At 41.0% G+C, this 16190-nt stretch overlaps 1 protein-coding gene across 1 annotated transcript in view; it reads right to left on the reverse strand.

Moving 5' to 3' along the window:
* The window catches only part of IQCJ (IQ motif containing J), a 166459-nt gene that overhangs the window by 25776 nt on the left and 124493 nt on the right, over positions 1 to 16190 (reverse strand). The window contains exon 3 of the mRNA XM_023755176.1: positions 3444 to 3508. Coding sequence (XP_023610944.1) covers positions 3444 to 3508 — 65 coding nt within the window. The remainder of the gene's footprint in view (positions 1 to 3443; positions 3509 to 16190) is intronic.

Consider the following 16190-nt stretch of genomic DNA (forward strand, 5'->3'; position numbering starts at 1 on the left):
GTTAGGGCATGGTATCAATAATTGTCTGTGGGTGATGACATGATTATATGTCAGGAGAATACACAACTTGCAATCACACATTTCATACCAAAGACCCAGGCCAATCCAATATTTACAAAAAAATAGCTGTCAGCCTTAGGTCCTACATAAGTTAACGAATGATTATAAAAAAACAATAGAGTCATAAGCAGTCTCCTAGTCATTGCTCTTCTCTGTTGCCTTCAAAGTGTGTGTGTGTGTATGTGTGTGTGTGTGTGCATGTACACAAATACACTCAATTGGCCCTATACGTGGTCTCAAGCAGAATGGAGTTACAGCTTCCCCTCCCTTCACACGGACTGCCTACCACAAAACCCTGTTGAGCATTCAGAATAAATGTAATGTTCCAAGGGGGAATAACCCATCAAGTGCTATGACACCGCTCTCACTTAACTTACGGTCATTTCAAGTAGCTGAGATGATTTACATCAGCACCTAAGTCAGCTACAGCTTTAATGAAATGCTTAATCGGCTCACTCAAAGTACACCAATTTTTCAATCAAATCTGACAGCTTTCAAGGACACAGTCCTGCCCTAAAAGCAGACCAGAAAAGTCTCCAGAATTCCAGGCAAATGGGTCTAGTTGTTAGGGCAGGCAGCCACTGTTTGTCTTTTTTGTCCTGGACAAGCAGGGAAGGGAAGCTTACCCCAAAGGCCTGCGTGCTTTGGGGGTAGCTTTAACTCCCATCCCTCGAATTCCTCAATCATGATTGGAGAAAGCAAGCACACAAAGCAGGCTGGCCATTTCCAGAAGCTTTTAGCTTTCGCAGGCCTCTAGATCATGAGAGGAAAGAACAGGGGAGCGAGGAGGAGGCAGAAGCCCACATATATACCGCTAATTTCACGTATCTTCCTGAGAACAGGGGGGATGGGGAAGGTACGTGCCAGTGTGGGGGTGTGGGTGAGAGGTTTAATATAGAGCTGTGGTCAATTAACAGGAAAAAAACTTTCAGAGCTCACTTCTTACATTGAAATCAATAATGAAAAATCAGCATAGCCAGATTTAATAGATAAATGGGCTGAAAAGCACAGAGCAAGTGTGTCCTCAGAGAATTAGGCTGCACGTGAGTATTGAATGGCCAAACAGATTCTAAAATGCATCTAGACCATTGGTTCTCAACCCCAGCTCCTTATTAGAATCACACACAGGAAGCTTTTAAGAAATACTGATCTCTGGACCTCACCCCCAGAGGTTCAAATTCAATTTGTCTGGGTGGGGCTTATGCAGGACATTTTCATGAAACTCCCTGGGTGATTCTAAGTACAGTCAGGGTGAAGGACCACTGATCATGTCATTACAACATTAATCTCCACTGAAGAAAAATCTTACTTCTAGGTCAGCAAAAAGCTCTCCAGTTACAATTGCTTACATAGAGCTAATGATGGTGGTGGTGAGAAGGGGTAGAATAACTGAACTGTTACTCTTGTTTATGCATATTAATGAGAACAGACATAACGAGGATAAAGTAAATCCATAGGTAATGCAGAAACTTGGCTTGATCAAAGGGCTCAAGCTGTCCTTCAAGTGGGGACAGAAAATCCTTAGAGTCTTGAAAATGGAATAAACCTGAGAAACTAGCCCAAACAACCCCCGCCCCCAGATGGAAAGGGAAGGGGCTGACATTGAAGACACGCTTGTCATGCTGTCATACGTGTCTCCGTTAATGCTCTCGATAGACTGTCAAGCCACTGTTATTATCTTCATTTTTAAAGATGGGGAGAGTGGGCCTCAGGGTGGTTAAGTGATTTTTCCCAACCCACAAAGCTAGGAAAAAGCAGAAAGAGGAATGAAGCCCCAGGTTTTCCATTTTCAGGAATGTTGTCCACAGCATCTCAGACGCATGGTCATTTACGCTCTCCTGGGCCTTCCAGTGTCCGTGAGCTCACTCTAATGGAGAAGTCCTTTCTGTTGGGCAGGCTGGGTTTTCACAAAAGCTATCCTTTTTCTGAGTCACAAACTGTTTCTCCATAAACCTTTCTCATTGATCCTCATTTTCTTCCTAGAGTAAGAAGAGCAATTTAGCCCTTCTTTTAAAGGAAAATCCCTTCAAATGTTTAAGGATAGCCATTATGTCTCCTCTGGGATTTATTTTCTCCAGCCTCACATCCTCAGCCCTTTGTAGTAGTTTCACATGATTTCAGAATCCTATAAATTTTATTGCCCTCCTCTGGTACTCTTGGGGGTGTGCCTTTAAAATATGCCTTTAACCCTAGCCAGTTTAGCTCAGTAGACAGAACGACGGCCCTTGGACTGAAAGGTCCAAGGTTTGATTCTGGTCAAGGGCACCTACCTCGGTTGCAGACTAGATCCAGGCCCTGGTTGGGGCGCTAGCGGGAGGCAACCAATCGATGTTTCTCTGTCTCTGCCCTTCCACCCTTTCTAAAAACCAGTGGAAAAATATCCTTGGGTGAGGATTAAGAAAAATAAATAAATAAACTGTGCCTTTAAAATGTGGTGCTCAGAGCCAAGCGTGACACTCACACGGGCTTGACATTCAGACTTAGCGAGTGGTTGAGAGCAGAGGCTCTGGTGGCATTCAGACCAGAGTTTGATTCCCACCCTTCCTCACCACTCAGCTGAGCATACTTACACAAGTGCTGAAAGCTCTCTGAGCCTCTTTCCTGGTCTGTAAAATGGAAATGACAATGCCTATATCACAGGGCTATCCTCAGAGTTCCTGTAAGCACTAATAGAGAGTACACTGTAAAAATTCAATAAATGATAGCTAATTTTTCTTCTTTTATCTTGACACTGCATGACTACTAAACAGTTTAATATTGTGGTAATATTTTTAGAAGCCACAGAAAATCACGGTCTCATGTTAACATCAGATAAAAAATCTCTAAACATTTACCCCCAAACTGAAATCAGAATATCTCTCTCACATGCTCTAATTGCATAATTTTTAAAAAGCCTAAATGGAAGACTGTATTTTTATCTCTGTTTAATTTCAACTCTTTCTTGCTTTCTTTTCAGCTCAGTTTTGTTCCATTCTGTGTGCGGTATTACTTTGAATGTTCATTCTATTAGTTTTAGTGTAAACTGTGTACTTTTTTACAAATTTATGATTGGCTTCTATACACATCCCTGATTTAAAGCCAAAGACAGGGCAGGGTTAAGTTTCAAGTCCTCAAACATACCACCAGAGATATCTGCGGGCATCATATTACTCAGTTAATCAGTATAGCTTGTGTATCATAGCTCGACTAGTCATGAATCTATCTAACTATATCTCAAATGAGACACATTTCTGGGTCCTGACCACAATTATACCATAAGGAACTGCCAAATTACTTATTTATTTTTGCCTTGCCAGGTAGTGTTTCTTTTTTTCATACAAGCTTTTCAAGCTTGCAAATAATTGAATTTCCAGGGTGGTGGTGAGAAGTATTTTTTTACTTACTTTTCAAGTAAATATTTTCCATCATTAACTTGTTCTAAAGGATTCTGCAATCTTTTCATTTCTTCCTGTGGGAGGGAAAAAAAGAAGTGTTTTATAAATTGACCCATGTACTTATGAGCAATGATATTTGAAGACAATTATTAGTAAAAATGAGATAACACACCATTAGATGTTCTGGACTTTGCAATGGATAAGTGCTTAAACTTACAAAACAATTTCCTCTTTGATCCAATTACAATACGACACTGCCAGTCAAATCATATGATTTTTTCCATCATTAAAGGTAATGCTTCCTGTCATTTTCCTAGAGGGAGGACATGTTTATATGGATCCATCCATTCAAGTTGCTCTGCCATCTGTACTATGTTTGCTGGTTGCTGGGGGAGGGGCTCTGATGAAGATGAGCTGGGTTTGGCCGGTCAGTAACCATCTTCTCTTGTCTCTTGAGAGCTCTCAGCAGCCTCTTCTGTTAGCCCCAGTGCTCAGGCACAGGCACACACACAAACACAAGCCCACATCCCTTCCTGACTTTCAGGCATCCCAGTCTTTGTAGTCCCATTTTCCTGGCCACAGTGATTGGTTCAGGGATGTGACGGGAGTCAGCCCAGGTTCCTGGTGAGACTACCTGTCCAAGGGCATTTAAAGAAGGCCCACGGGACTCAGTTTTTAGAGGTCATACTCTCTGACTCATCACCACAAACTGCTGAGGTGCCAAGAGAAAGCCCCAATTAGGATTAAATGCTCATGTGCCCCTAAAAGGCCCTCAAAGCTAGTCTCAACGTGCTTCTACCACCAGACATGCAAGGCTGCTAGGTCATCCCTCATTACCCAATCTCTTTAACTTCCTAACTTCTCTATCTCCTCAATTTCTTTGAACATTCCCTGGAGTATCTTGTTCTAACTGAACCCTGCCTTGATGTTCTGAGAACAGCTAACTTTTTGTTAGAGCAAGAAGATCAAAGAACTGTTTAGAAAAAGGCTTCTAGGATCTAAAGGATTTGCTGATGACAAACTTGGCTGAGTCCCCGATCACACTTATCCCCTGAAGTCCTCTTAAGAAGTGGCCATTTCTTCCCCACCTGCTATACCGTACACAGTCCACAGGAGGGATAGAACCCTTCTTGCTCCTCATTGCTGCTCCTAGAAACTCCTCATGCCTACAACATCTTAGCTCCTCTGGAAAATCTCAGCCTGTCCCAAGCTTCTGTCCTCTTCTCTTCCCTACCTATCCTCTCTCCTCAGGAGGTCTTCACCAGTCCTATAACTTTAAATTTATATCTGCACCCGAGCTGCCCTTAAACTCCGCCCTTATACTCCCACTTGCCTACTTGACAGTTCCATGTTCATTTCTGATAGACATGTCAAGTTCAAAACCAAAGTCTTGATTTCCCCACCTATACCTTCACCCGAACCTCCATTGTCACTACTTCTATCTCATCTTAGTAAACGGTATCACTATTCACTTAGATGCCAGAGCCAATACCCAGGAGTCAGCTTTTATTATTTTCTTTCTCTCACAATACAGTCATTCAATCAGCTAATTTTGTTGGGCCCCGATTAGAAATATATCCAGAACTTGACCACCACCTCTCAGCGTGGTCTAAACCAACTGTGCCAGACTCCTGTCTCCCTGCTCGGATGTCAGCCCACTTCAGTCACTTCTCCTATATCAGCCAGCATGTTCTCTTAGTATCGGGGCTTTCTTTTGTAAGGGTGTGAAATGCATATATCACAAGTCTACAGTACAATAAGTTTTGACAAAGGAATACATTGGTAGAACCACCACCCAGAACAAAATATAGAACATTTCTCTCACTCCAGAAAGTTCCTCTGTGTCCCTGTATAGTCAAGTTCCCTCTCCTAAAAGCACCCCTGTTTTGATTTCTATCACAGTAGATTAATTTCTCTGTTCTAGAAAATCATATTAAATTATCTATTCTTTTGTATCCAGCTTAATTTACTCAACATTATATTTTGACATCGGTTTCTTAACTGATGCTAATTGTTTAAACTTCACTTCAGTATTTGGAGAAGACTTTTGTTTCCTTCCTCTGATTTTAAAAGCATAGGATTTGAAATGTGAGGAACCCAGGACCTGCAATAGAAGTGTTTGCTGTTGTGAAAAAGGCTAACCAGAAGGAAAAGATAACAGAGCAAAGAGGATGGAGGTCAAGGAAAACAGCCAAGGAGTCAGAGCCCTAGTGATGCTGCAAACTTTAGGGTCAAACTGTGGCTTGAAACTAGGATATTGAGAGATTTTTCAGTTTCATGTGCCAATAGATTCTCTCATTTTATTTTTTTAATCCTCACCTGAGGATATTTTTTCCATTGACTTTTTTAGAGAGAGTTGAAGCGAGGGAGAGGAGGAGAAAGGGAAGAAAGAGAGAGAGATCGACATGAGAGAGACACATCGATTGGTTGCCTCCCACTCGAGCCCCAACCAGGGCCAAGGATTGAACCTGCAATTGAGGTATGTGCCCTTGACCAGGAATCAAACCCCTTGATGCTTTGGTCCAGGCCAACTCTCTAACCACTGAGCAACCCAGCCAGGTGACTCTTAATTTTTCAAGGCACTCTTGGTTGCTATTTCTCTGTGTGTATTTTCTTGTTGGTTTGTTTGTTCACAATTGAAAGAATCCTAACTCAGAAGTGACAGTCTGAACTATAACCTAAGAGTGCTACATATAAAATCCTACCTTGATGAGCCATAGAACTATAAAAATTTAGAGCTGGACAGGTGCTGTTGTTTTGTTTTGTTTCATTTTATTTTGGCGTCGTCTTAAATTTTTTTTTTTTATTCAGAAGACTAATGGATAAAGCAGGTTATGGTCTTCAGTTCCTTTTTGTTAAAGGCTGCTGCTTTTATATCCAACATTGGTATAACAAAGCTCGAGTGAAAAACATTTCTGCATCTTCTGCAAAATTGCTGTATAAAGCACTGTATTTTTTGCTACAGGTTTTCTTTTATGTAAATGAATAAGATTTTAGGATTTAGTGCTAGGGGATATTTTCTCATTTTGATATAATAGTGCACTTCTTTTCACCAACAATAACTACTTATGTCTTATAGCGGTTGTTTAATTTGCCTTGGTTGCCAGAAGCTTAAGCTAAATTAAATATTCAATTGCCAGAACTATTTTTTCCAGGCTGTTAGTACAATTATCCCCTCCCCTTCACTACATGATGTGCAAACTTCTTTGTTTTTATTTTAATCCTCCTACATGTATGCTTTTCAAAGTACAGGCAAGTACTACATAGGCAGAATATAAATGATAAATGGACAGGAAGATAGAGATGACATATAGATAGGTAGACAGATAGATGGATAGTTAGATAGATAGGCAGATAGATAGATAGATAGATAGATAGATAGATAGATAGATAGATAGATAGATAGATAGAAAGATAGATATGCAGATAGATAGATAGATAGATAGATAGATAGATAGGTAGATAGATAGATAGATAGATAGATAGATATCTAGTCAGATAGATTGATAGATGATAGATAGATAGATAGATAGATAATACCTAAAGATAGAGCATTCTTTAAATAGTATACATGACTTTCTATTTTCAAGGTAAAACTTTTCATCACTATATATGCTGGATCCTTATTCTAAGAATAAGTCTCCACATCTACCCTCTGTTTGTCCCAACTCTCCATCCCTCTTACCTAATCCTTCATCATAGCCCATCCCACCACCAGTGACATAAGCAATAAATCCAGGTCAGATAAAAGGTCACGCTTAAAGTCACTTTCCCGAAAGGAAACAGACTGGACAAGAAGCCTTAGTTGTTCTTGAAAAACAGAGGAGGATTTTTTAGGTCATAAACATTCTCTTATTTACCCCCTCCATTATGATTAGGAAAGAGATGAGGTGTTGGTAGTCTCAGCACTTTCTTCTCTAAGATGTGCCTGTGGTGTGCTTTCATCTTTCCTTTTTCCCTGGAGATTTGGGGGGCAGGAATGAAAGGGCTTTTGCACTCTGCCCACCACTCTCTTTTCCTTGGTTCTTGCATTGCGGGGAGCTTGCCCAGGTGGGGAGGGCTTTGAAGTGGTACTTTTTTCAATCTGACTATCCATGCTCTAGGAAATCATATTAAACATAAGGTCAATGACTAACAAGAGCTTTCTGAACAGCTGCTCTGCTGACAATTTGGAGGATGGATTTCATCATTTGGTTATTTAAGCTAACTATACAAAAACACTTCAATTCAATTGGCCCGGAAGTTCCAAACCATGTCCTCATTTTCTCGGAGATGGATAAGGAAGAGGCTTGTTCAACAGATTTTCGCTTGGAGTTTCACTCTTTGGGATAGTTTTGTTTTAATTTGGCATTAAAAATATACAAATTGGTCTTTCCTCTCATTGGTTTCTCCCGCTCGTCCTCTTTGTCTCTGATTTTATATCTAACAATGCCATTTCCCTACTAGAAACCAACATCGCCCCCGGTGCTTTCAGATGGTTTCCAGGGTCTCTGCCAAGGTCTGATGCACCCGGGCTCAGGCTGTCTCTGCCGGCTGCACCGCCAAGCCCTGCCCCATACACTCCCTCTCCAAGTCCGGTCATTTGAAACTTCACCCAGTCCCAGAACTCACATGCTTTCTTATTGGACATTCGAGGACAATGCGTCCCCACCCTTCTATTGGCCGCTCCCATTCTCCCTTTAGGAAGCCTCCAACTTTCCCTTCCTCCATACAGGTTTTCAGAACTCAACAGGAGGGTTGGGCACCCACCCTGCTTCCTCAGCAACCTGTGCTGATCCTTATTAGCACTATCTCTTTATCTGACTCCCCGCCTTCCCTGCCCCACCCAGCTAAGTTCCTTGAAGTCAGGGATGGTGACTTACCTTAAGGTCCCTAATTTCCAGATGAAGCCTAATAAATATCTGTTGAATAAATGAGTTGAATGCATTGATATGACTGGAATGAAACGAAACCTTAGTAGCTGAATGCCCCTCTCCAAAATCCCAAGAAATTGTATGTCCTCTGCTGATTCTTTTCTGCCCCTCTATTTCAACTTTTTAAAATCACTCTGAGGTCTTCTTTTTTATTTAACACTAGAGGTCCAGTGCACGAATTCGTGCACCATTGGGGTCCCTCAGCCTGGCCTGCGGGATTGGGCCAAAACTGTCTCTTTGACATTCCCCAAGGGGTCCTGGATTGTGAGAGGGCACAGGCCAGGCCCAGGGACCCCACCAGTGCACAATCAGGGCCAGGAAGGGACATGGGAGGGCTTCAGGGTGTGTCTGGCCTGTCTCGCTCAGTCCTGATCAGCCAGACCCCAGCAGCAAGCTAACCTATTGGTCGGAGCGTCTGCCCCCTGGTGGTTAGTGAATGTCATAGCGACTGGTCAACCAGTTGACTGTCTGTCCCCTGGTGGTCAGTGCATGTCACAGCAAGCGGTTGAGTGGCCTTAGCATATCATTAGCATATTAAGCTTTGTTTGGTTGAACGGACAACTGGACAACCAGACACTTAGCATATTAGGCTTTTATTATATAGGATTATATTTTTCTAGTTTTATTGAGGTATAATTGACAGAGCTGTATATATTTAAGGTGTACATTTGATATATGTATATGTTGTGAAATCATGACACTCAAGCTAATTAAAATATTCAGCACCTCACCACGTAGTTACCATTTTCTCTGTGTGTGTGTGTGTGTGTGTGTGTGTGTGTGTGTGTGTGTGTCTGTGGTGGTGAGAACACCTAAGATCTACCTTCTTAGCAAACTTCAAGTCTACACTACAGTACTGCTAACTGTAGGACATTGTTGTACATTAAATCTCCAGAACTTTTTCATCTTGCCGACCTGAAACTTTGTACCCCTTGACCATCATCTCCTCATTTATTCTCTTTCCCTTTCTCTAGTCTCCTCTGTGCTCTGGGAGGCTCATAATTTGGGACCTTATCAAGCAGTCCCCTTGGTTCTGTGGCTTCAGATAGAGTTTGCACAGTGGAGGCCCTGGCATGAAATGAGAGGGTAGCCGAAGAGAAAAGTTGTCAACTCAAGGGCCTAACCCCAAGTTTCTGGCTCAGTTTGCCTCACCAGGAGGGGATAATTTCTGCCAGGCTCTATTTAACTTCTACCTTTTTTGAAATTTTGGCTAAGCCCCTCTGCAAAATATAAGTTGAATTATTCAAGTACAACCCAAACATATAGCATTCCATATTCTGTAATCCCATTTCTCCAAATGAAATCTTTGTTATGAGTGGCTGTGAAATGTAGGCTGTGCTGTTAGGGCAGATAATTGATTGACTACTTGCCAAAGCCATGCTTCCCACTGTCATAAGAATTGTTCTGAAGTGACTTGGGAGTTAACTGTTAGACTGGATGGTGGATGCTGAATTTTGTTCTTTTGTGTCTGGCTTTCCCCTCACACCTTAATCCTGCAGGTATTTCTCCTGTCACAAACAGGAGACCATAACAAAAGGTTAGACAAGCTTATCTCTCTGGCCACTTGATCAGCCCCTTAACCTGCCCAATAATAAATAACACGCTGTTCTTACGTTTTCCCATCCCTACCACTTATACTGTCTAAACTTGTTCTTTGGACAACTTTAAAATCAGAAGTCCACACAAAATTGCTTTTTCTCTAAAATGCACTTCTGCCTAAACCTCAGCCCTTTAATTATTCTTACTTATACCCTGGCCATTTTATTCTCAGCATATTCCAGAACATGAAAGGTAACTTAAAATGTGAAAACAATCTGCAGTTTACCTCCCTGTGCAGTTATGGGTAACAAGGCCTGTGCCCCTTACATATATCATCTTTTTGTGCAGGGGTGTGTGTGTGTGTGATAATTTCATATTAACCTGAGGGTAACTACTGAACAAAAGTTAAAAGCCAAAATTACTTTGACACTTTCAACTACCCAACCATTCAATTAAATATCACCAGCCTTCCCACTGTCCCCGCCCCCACTACTCCTTTTTAATGGAAGTGTAATAAGAACACTAAAAAAAGGGGTTACTAATGTTTGCCTAATTTGGAAAAGTAGAAGACATAAAATCCATACTAATTTTAGCTCTGCATCATTAAACATGAAATATTGATTATTGCTCTTTGTAACAGAGTTTATGAAGCTAGCTGAGCTGCTGTGTCCACATAAAGTGGTTCTGATGCTTTGCCCTCGGACCTCAGTGGCCGTAAATGATGCTCCTTGGTGACAGCTGGGAGGCTGGCATTCTAATCCACAGCCTTAAGAGGTACATTTCCCAGATTAGACCAGGAATGACCCAGCTGCATAGCCGAACTTCAGAAAATTAAATTGGAGGGAGTCCAAACCGCTGTTGAAATAACTGTGTGAATTACAATGCTTCCACAGGCCTTGTTATAATGTAAATGTGCTTTACAATTTACTGCCATTTCCCTTCCACCCCTGCTGTGAATATGGACATTAATAGTCATCTCATATATTTAAAGGCAAAAAGGCATCAAAAATAAAAATGTAAAATTCATGGCTTCTCCCTTTGGAAAGCAGAAAGTAAATTCTTTTCTTTTTTCTCTTGCCATTTTTTTTTTGTAAAAAGAGCATACGTTTTGTTTATGTATTATGCATTAATGTTTTTTATGGTTGACAGATCTGTAAATTTCACACAGGGAAGTTACCTTGCAGCTGAACATGAATTTCTTTAGGAGGAAAAAAGTGGCTAATGGGACATCAACAGCTCATTTAAAGAATTCATTCAGGTAAGTTATGAGCACAATGGGCATATATGAGGTAGCAGACTTAAAAAGAGATCTGCCCTGTTTCTAGCACTTTAAGGACATTTTGAATGTTTGATGAGATGCAGAGTGACTGTGATTTTATGGTGACAATCACTGAGCAAGGTAGTCCTAACCCTCCCTATGTGAATTCTCAGTGATATTATTACTTGCTGCCTCATACATAGTGAAACTTACTAACTTATAACCATAAGATATGATAATGAGAATCACTGTGATAGCTCATTCTTTTGTTAAAAAATATATATATAATATATTTTTATTGATTTCAGAGAGGAAGGGAGAGGGAGAGAGATAGAAACATCATTGATGAGGGAGAAATCATTGATCAGCTGCCTCCTGCATGCCCCACACTGGGGATCAAGCCTGAAACCCAGACATGTGCCCTGACCGGGAAGGAACCATGACCTCCTGATTCATAGGTCAATGCTCACCCACTGAACTACACTGGCCAGGCTGATAACTCATTCTTTATTCTTGTTTGACCAACCAGACGATGTTCCTAGACATTAGGACATAAAAGTCTTTAACTGACAACTCTGAAAATGCAAACATCTGAGCTCATTTTAACCAAATAAAAGCAAGTAAAACCCAGTTGTGACTGTTTCAGTCATTGGTCACCTTGGATCTGAGATGACTTCAGTCCCTGATATTCTCCTGGAGGAATGAGTGGAATGGTACCCATCTGGAAGGGTATACCTACAACCACATCATGGGGCTGGCTTATCTGAATAAGTGCCTGCAAACTTCATCCAGGTGCCAGGGGTGGACAGCCCCAGTGGACCCAGGACTGTCAGACAGGATGAGCCAGCCATGTTAGGTTGAATAATACCCTTTAGGCTTACATGTCCTTCCTTTCCTTTCCCTAAAAATTGCACATGTTCTCAAGATTCTTCTGCTAGTTTTAGATCACAAACATTCTAAAGTGATTCTAGAATGAAGACAGAGCTCATTACAAAAAATCCAGCCACTTCCACTACATCTAGGATATGAAAAGTGGTCACATTCTGAAAAAAATATATACTGGAGACCAGGCTTCAAGGTGAGAACTCAAAATACAAATAAGCACACAAGCAAATAAATAAATACCCCTCAGAATGCAGACAGAATAGCAAAGGTGGCAAGTGACTCCATACACTAACTCCAGTTTCCTGTGCCAAAGGATAAAAACAAAGTGCCGGCGATCAGGACATGTAACTCCCCAATGTTTACACCTGATTCTGGAATGCATTTAGCTGCAAATACTGTCCAGATTAGATTTTTGGCTTAGTCAAATTGGAAAATGAGTTTGCATTTCTTATGTACTCACCAAGTAATATTGTGGGGAAGCAACCCAAATGCATGCTGGGAAGAACTCTTCTAACATGTTCTGTAGCACCTCAGACGTGTCAGGCTTTTCCTTTCCATTCCCTGCATGACCACCTGTGTTCAGGACCCTGGTGACTCTCACCAGGATTATTACACTGGGTCGCCTAATTGCTTCTCTTGAGTACATTTCCGATCATTTGACTCTCTTACTCATAAACCCTACTGCCAGCCTAAATAAAAACAATCATCAGGATTAAAAATACTCTTAATTCCCTAAGCCCAGTATTGCTCCTTCTACATCTTCTGAACTCCTTTAAAGTTCATCTCCAATGTGATTTTATATATTTTAATATTGCCTCCCATAGCTAACTGCATGTCATTTCTTTGAACTACCGTTATTACTAACATTTATTGAATTTTACTAGGTTCCAGGCACTTTGCATAAATTATCTTTTTAAAATTATGACTGCAGCCCCATAAAAATAGCAAAAGATGCAATTATTATTCCCATTACTTGTGTAAGAAAATAGATTCAGAGAAATTAAGAAACTTGACCAAGGTCTTATAGGAGAAATGGAATGCCAACCTAAGCAGTCTGATTCCAGAATCTGAACCTTATCCTCTCTGCTCTTTCCATGAATGACATGGAACATACAACAGCATGAGCAGCGATGATATCTCACCAATGGTGCACCGATGGTAAAAAAGAAACCATAGTGTCCTGCAAAGTACCCAGGTTTCTTATCTGAACCAGGCATCTCACCTACCCGCTGTGTGATCCTAGACAACTGACTGTAGGTCTCAGTTTCTTCATTTGTGAAGTGATGATGGCAATGCCTATGAAGACATTCTCTTATGTGAGAATCAACTAAAATATCATGTTTAAAAGTGTTTTGTTTACTCTAAAGTGCTGGTCACCATAAGGAGATTCTTTAAGCATCTATCTTATTGAGGACAGCAATCATGTCTCACTTGTCTTGTCTTTCCTGTGGTGCCCAGCTCTGCTCCATTCGAAGTGGTGTTATCTTGGGTTGGGTAATCCCACCTGCGTCTCAGTTTCATCATCTGTAAAATGGGGACACTACTATACCAAATTCCAAGGATTGCCATGAGGCTTGATGATTAAAAAATTATGTAAATCTTATACCAGGCACATAGTAGGTGCTCAATAGTATTATTTTCATTATTATTAAGTTTTTATTTTTCTATATTTCCAGTCCCTCCAAAACATGGGTATGCACCTAGACACCTTCTCCTGACTCACTCTAAACCCATTTCTATCAATTCTATTTCCTAACTGTTTCCAGAGCACACCCTCTCTGATTTCACTGTCCTTAGTTGAGGATTTATCGTCAGCTAGAATGAGCACCCTAATAGGCCAACCTCATCATTAGGTTTGAAACTGCTCCCCTCATCCAACAGTTAGAGCCTAAGCTCACTGGCCTGACAAGACCTTTTATGAGGTTCCATGTGACTGGCCCCATCTGTCCTTCCAGCCCCTTTCCCTAACTCTCCCACCCCCATTACACTTAATCATCTTGGAACATAATGTCATTAAAACCCCCAGTTAAGCCGAACTGGTTTGGCTCAGTGGACAGAGCGTCGGCCTGTGGACTGAAGGGTCCCGGGTTCGATTCCGGTCAAGGGCATGTACCTGGGTTGCGGGCACATCCCCAGTGGGGGGCGTGCAGGAGGCAGCTGATTGATCTCTCTCATCGATGTTTCTAACTCTGTCCCTCTCCCTTCTTCTCTATAAAAAATCAATAAAATATTTAAAAAAAAAAACAAAAACAAAACAAAAACAAAAAAAAAACAGTTAAGATCAGGCACTCAAAAACTTGGAATGAGTCAGTCCATGTGTTGAAATAAAACAATGACACAATCTTTAAAATAAGAAAGTGTATATTATTATCAAATTGTACAGCATCACCTCAGTTATCTAAAGAGTGGTCTCAGAAGTTTTCTACATTGGAACATGCTTCATACCTGAATAGTAAGTCCCAAAATACCCCTCCATAACCCTTAACCTAAACCCACCCTTGTTACCTGTAAAGTCTTTATTTAGAGTGTTCTTTACAACACAATTCTTAGGCTTAATTTTGTTTCCTAACTTGCAGCAAATAAAAGAATCTCTATATATAAAAGCCTAAGTGACTGTTCGACCGCTCAATCATCCGACTGGTAGCTACGATGCGCAATGACCACCAGGGGCAGACGCTCAACGCAGGAGCTGCCGAGCTGCAGTGACTTGGCAGCTGCGGTTCTTAGGTGACGCACCCGGAACCAGAGAGGAGGAAGCCCCTATTCGGGGTGTGTCACCCGAGAACCACCCTCTCACAATCTGGGACCCCTCGGGGGATGTCAAAGAGCCAGTTTCGGCCCAATCCCCAAAGGCCAGGCTGAGGGACCCACCACACTGGTGCATGAATCCATGCACCGGAGTCTCTAGTTCATAAGGATATTGTCAGAAGATGTGAAGTGAGGGGATCACAGATGAGATGTGGGAGGAAGAAAGAGAAAGACTAAAACATAGATCCTGTTCTGTATTTTCACCGAATACCCAAAAGAAAGAGTCTTACTGCCCAGAATGTTGCCTCCTCTTGAAATCTTCCTGGAAGTTCCCCTCATTTGAAGTAAACTTTGCCTCTCTGAAATCTTAAAGCTATATTTGTCTATGCTGGGTACAGACCTTATGTTATCTCTTTAAGTTGTATTTTATTTTCTTTAACATTTTCTTTAACATAGCCTAAGTGTTTATGGGCAGTTTGTTTGTTTGTTTGTTTTTTCAATAAGCCTAAGAATCTTTCAAACTTACCCTACTCCTGGACTGCACAAACTGGGGTTTGCCAACAATAGGCCAGGGGTACATTGAGCCTGAAATTGAAGTACATCCTTTCAAGTTGTCATTGTTCCTCCTAGCAAAAGCATGATTTTAAAATAGAAAACACGGTTTGCATTCATTTTAAAGCAAAAACAGGAGGCCTCAGATAAAGTTCAGGTTTATTTGTGGCTATGTCTTCCCACACCCCAATGGTATACATGCTCACTATTTTCTGCCTTCAAGATTTCTGGACGGAGAATTTGATAAGCAATGCTCTAGTCGGGATGGAAAGTGAATATCATGTATTTTTTAAATTAAGTTTGTTGGGAAGTGTGTAATAGTCTGATTCCTATCAACTCTGAATAAGTAAAAGCATTTTGTACTTGTCAGGGCATAATATTCTTATTTTTGATGCTATAGGAGTTCATTTATATTTCTTTCATGCTACTCACTGGTTGTGGAGGAGGAGGTGGAATCCATGTATGTCTAATGCCTTCTGTCCATATCAGATTGTATGAAGTAGACATCATCCTACTTAAAGAAGGAAAAACTCACTTCTACACCTAACTGCCCACCAGACCCACTGAGCTTTCTGGGACTCGGTTATGATATCATGGGGACATCAAGTATGATAATTCTTAGCAGCCAGCATAATTCTGGGCACACAGCAATAACTTGGGTGTTAAGAGGAATATTCAATAGTCATAAAAAGAAGAGAAGTACATTTAGGAGTTCAATAGAAGCTACAATGCAGCAATCATGAAGCTGAAAGCAGACTTGAGAAAGAACATGAGAAAAAAGGTGTTGCAAGTCAGCAAACTTTCCTTTCATTACTTATTCATTCATTATTCTGTTCAATATTCAATAAAAATATAGTCATA

The sequence above is a fragment of the Myotis lucifugus genome, unplaced genomic scaffold (genome assembly GCF_000147115.1).
Source record: "Myotis lucifugus unplaced genomic scaffold, Myoluc2.0 scaffold_70, whole genome shotgun sequence".
In the NCBI taxonomy this organism is placed as follows: domain Eukaryota; kingdom Metazoa; phylum Chordata; class Mammalia; order Chiroptera; family Vespertilionidae; genus Myotis; species Myotis lucifugus.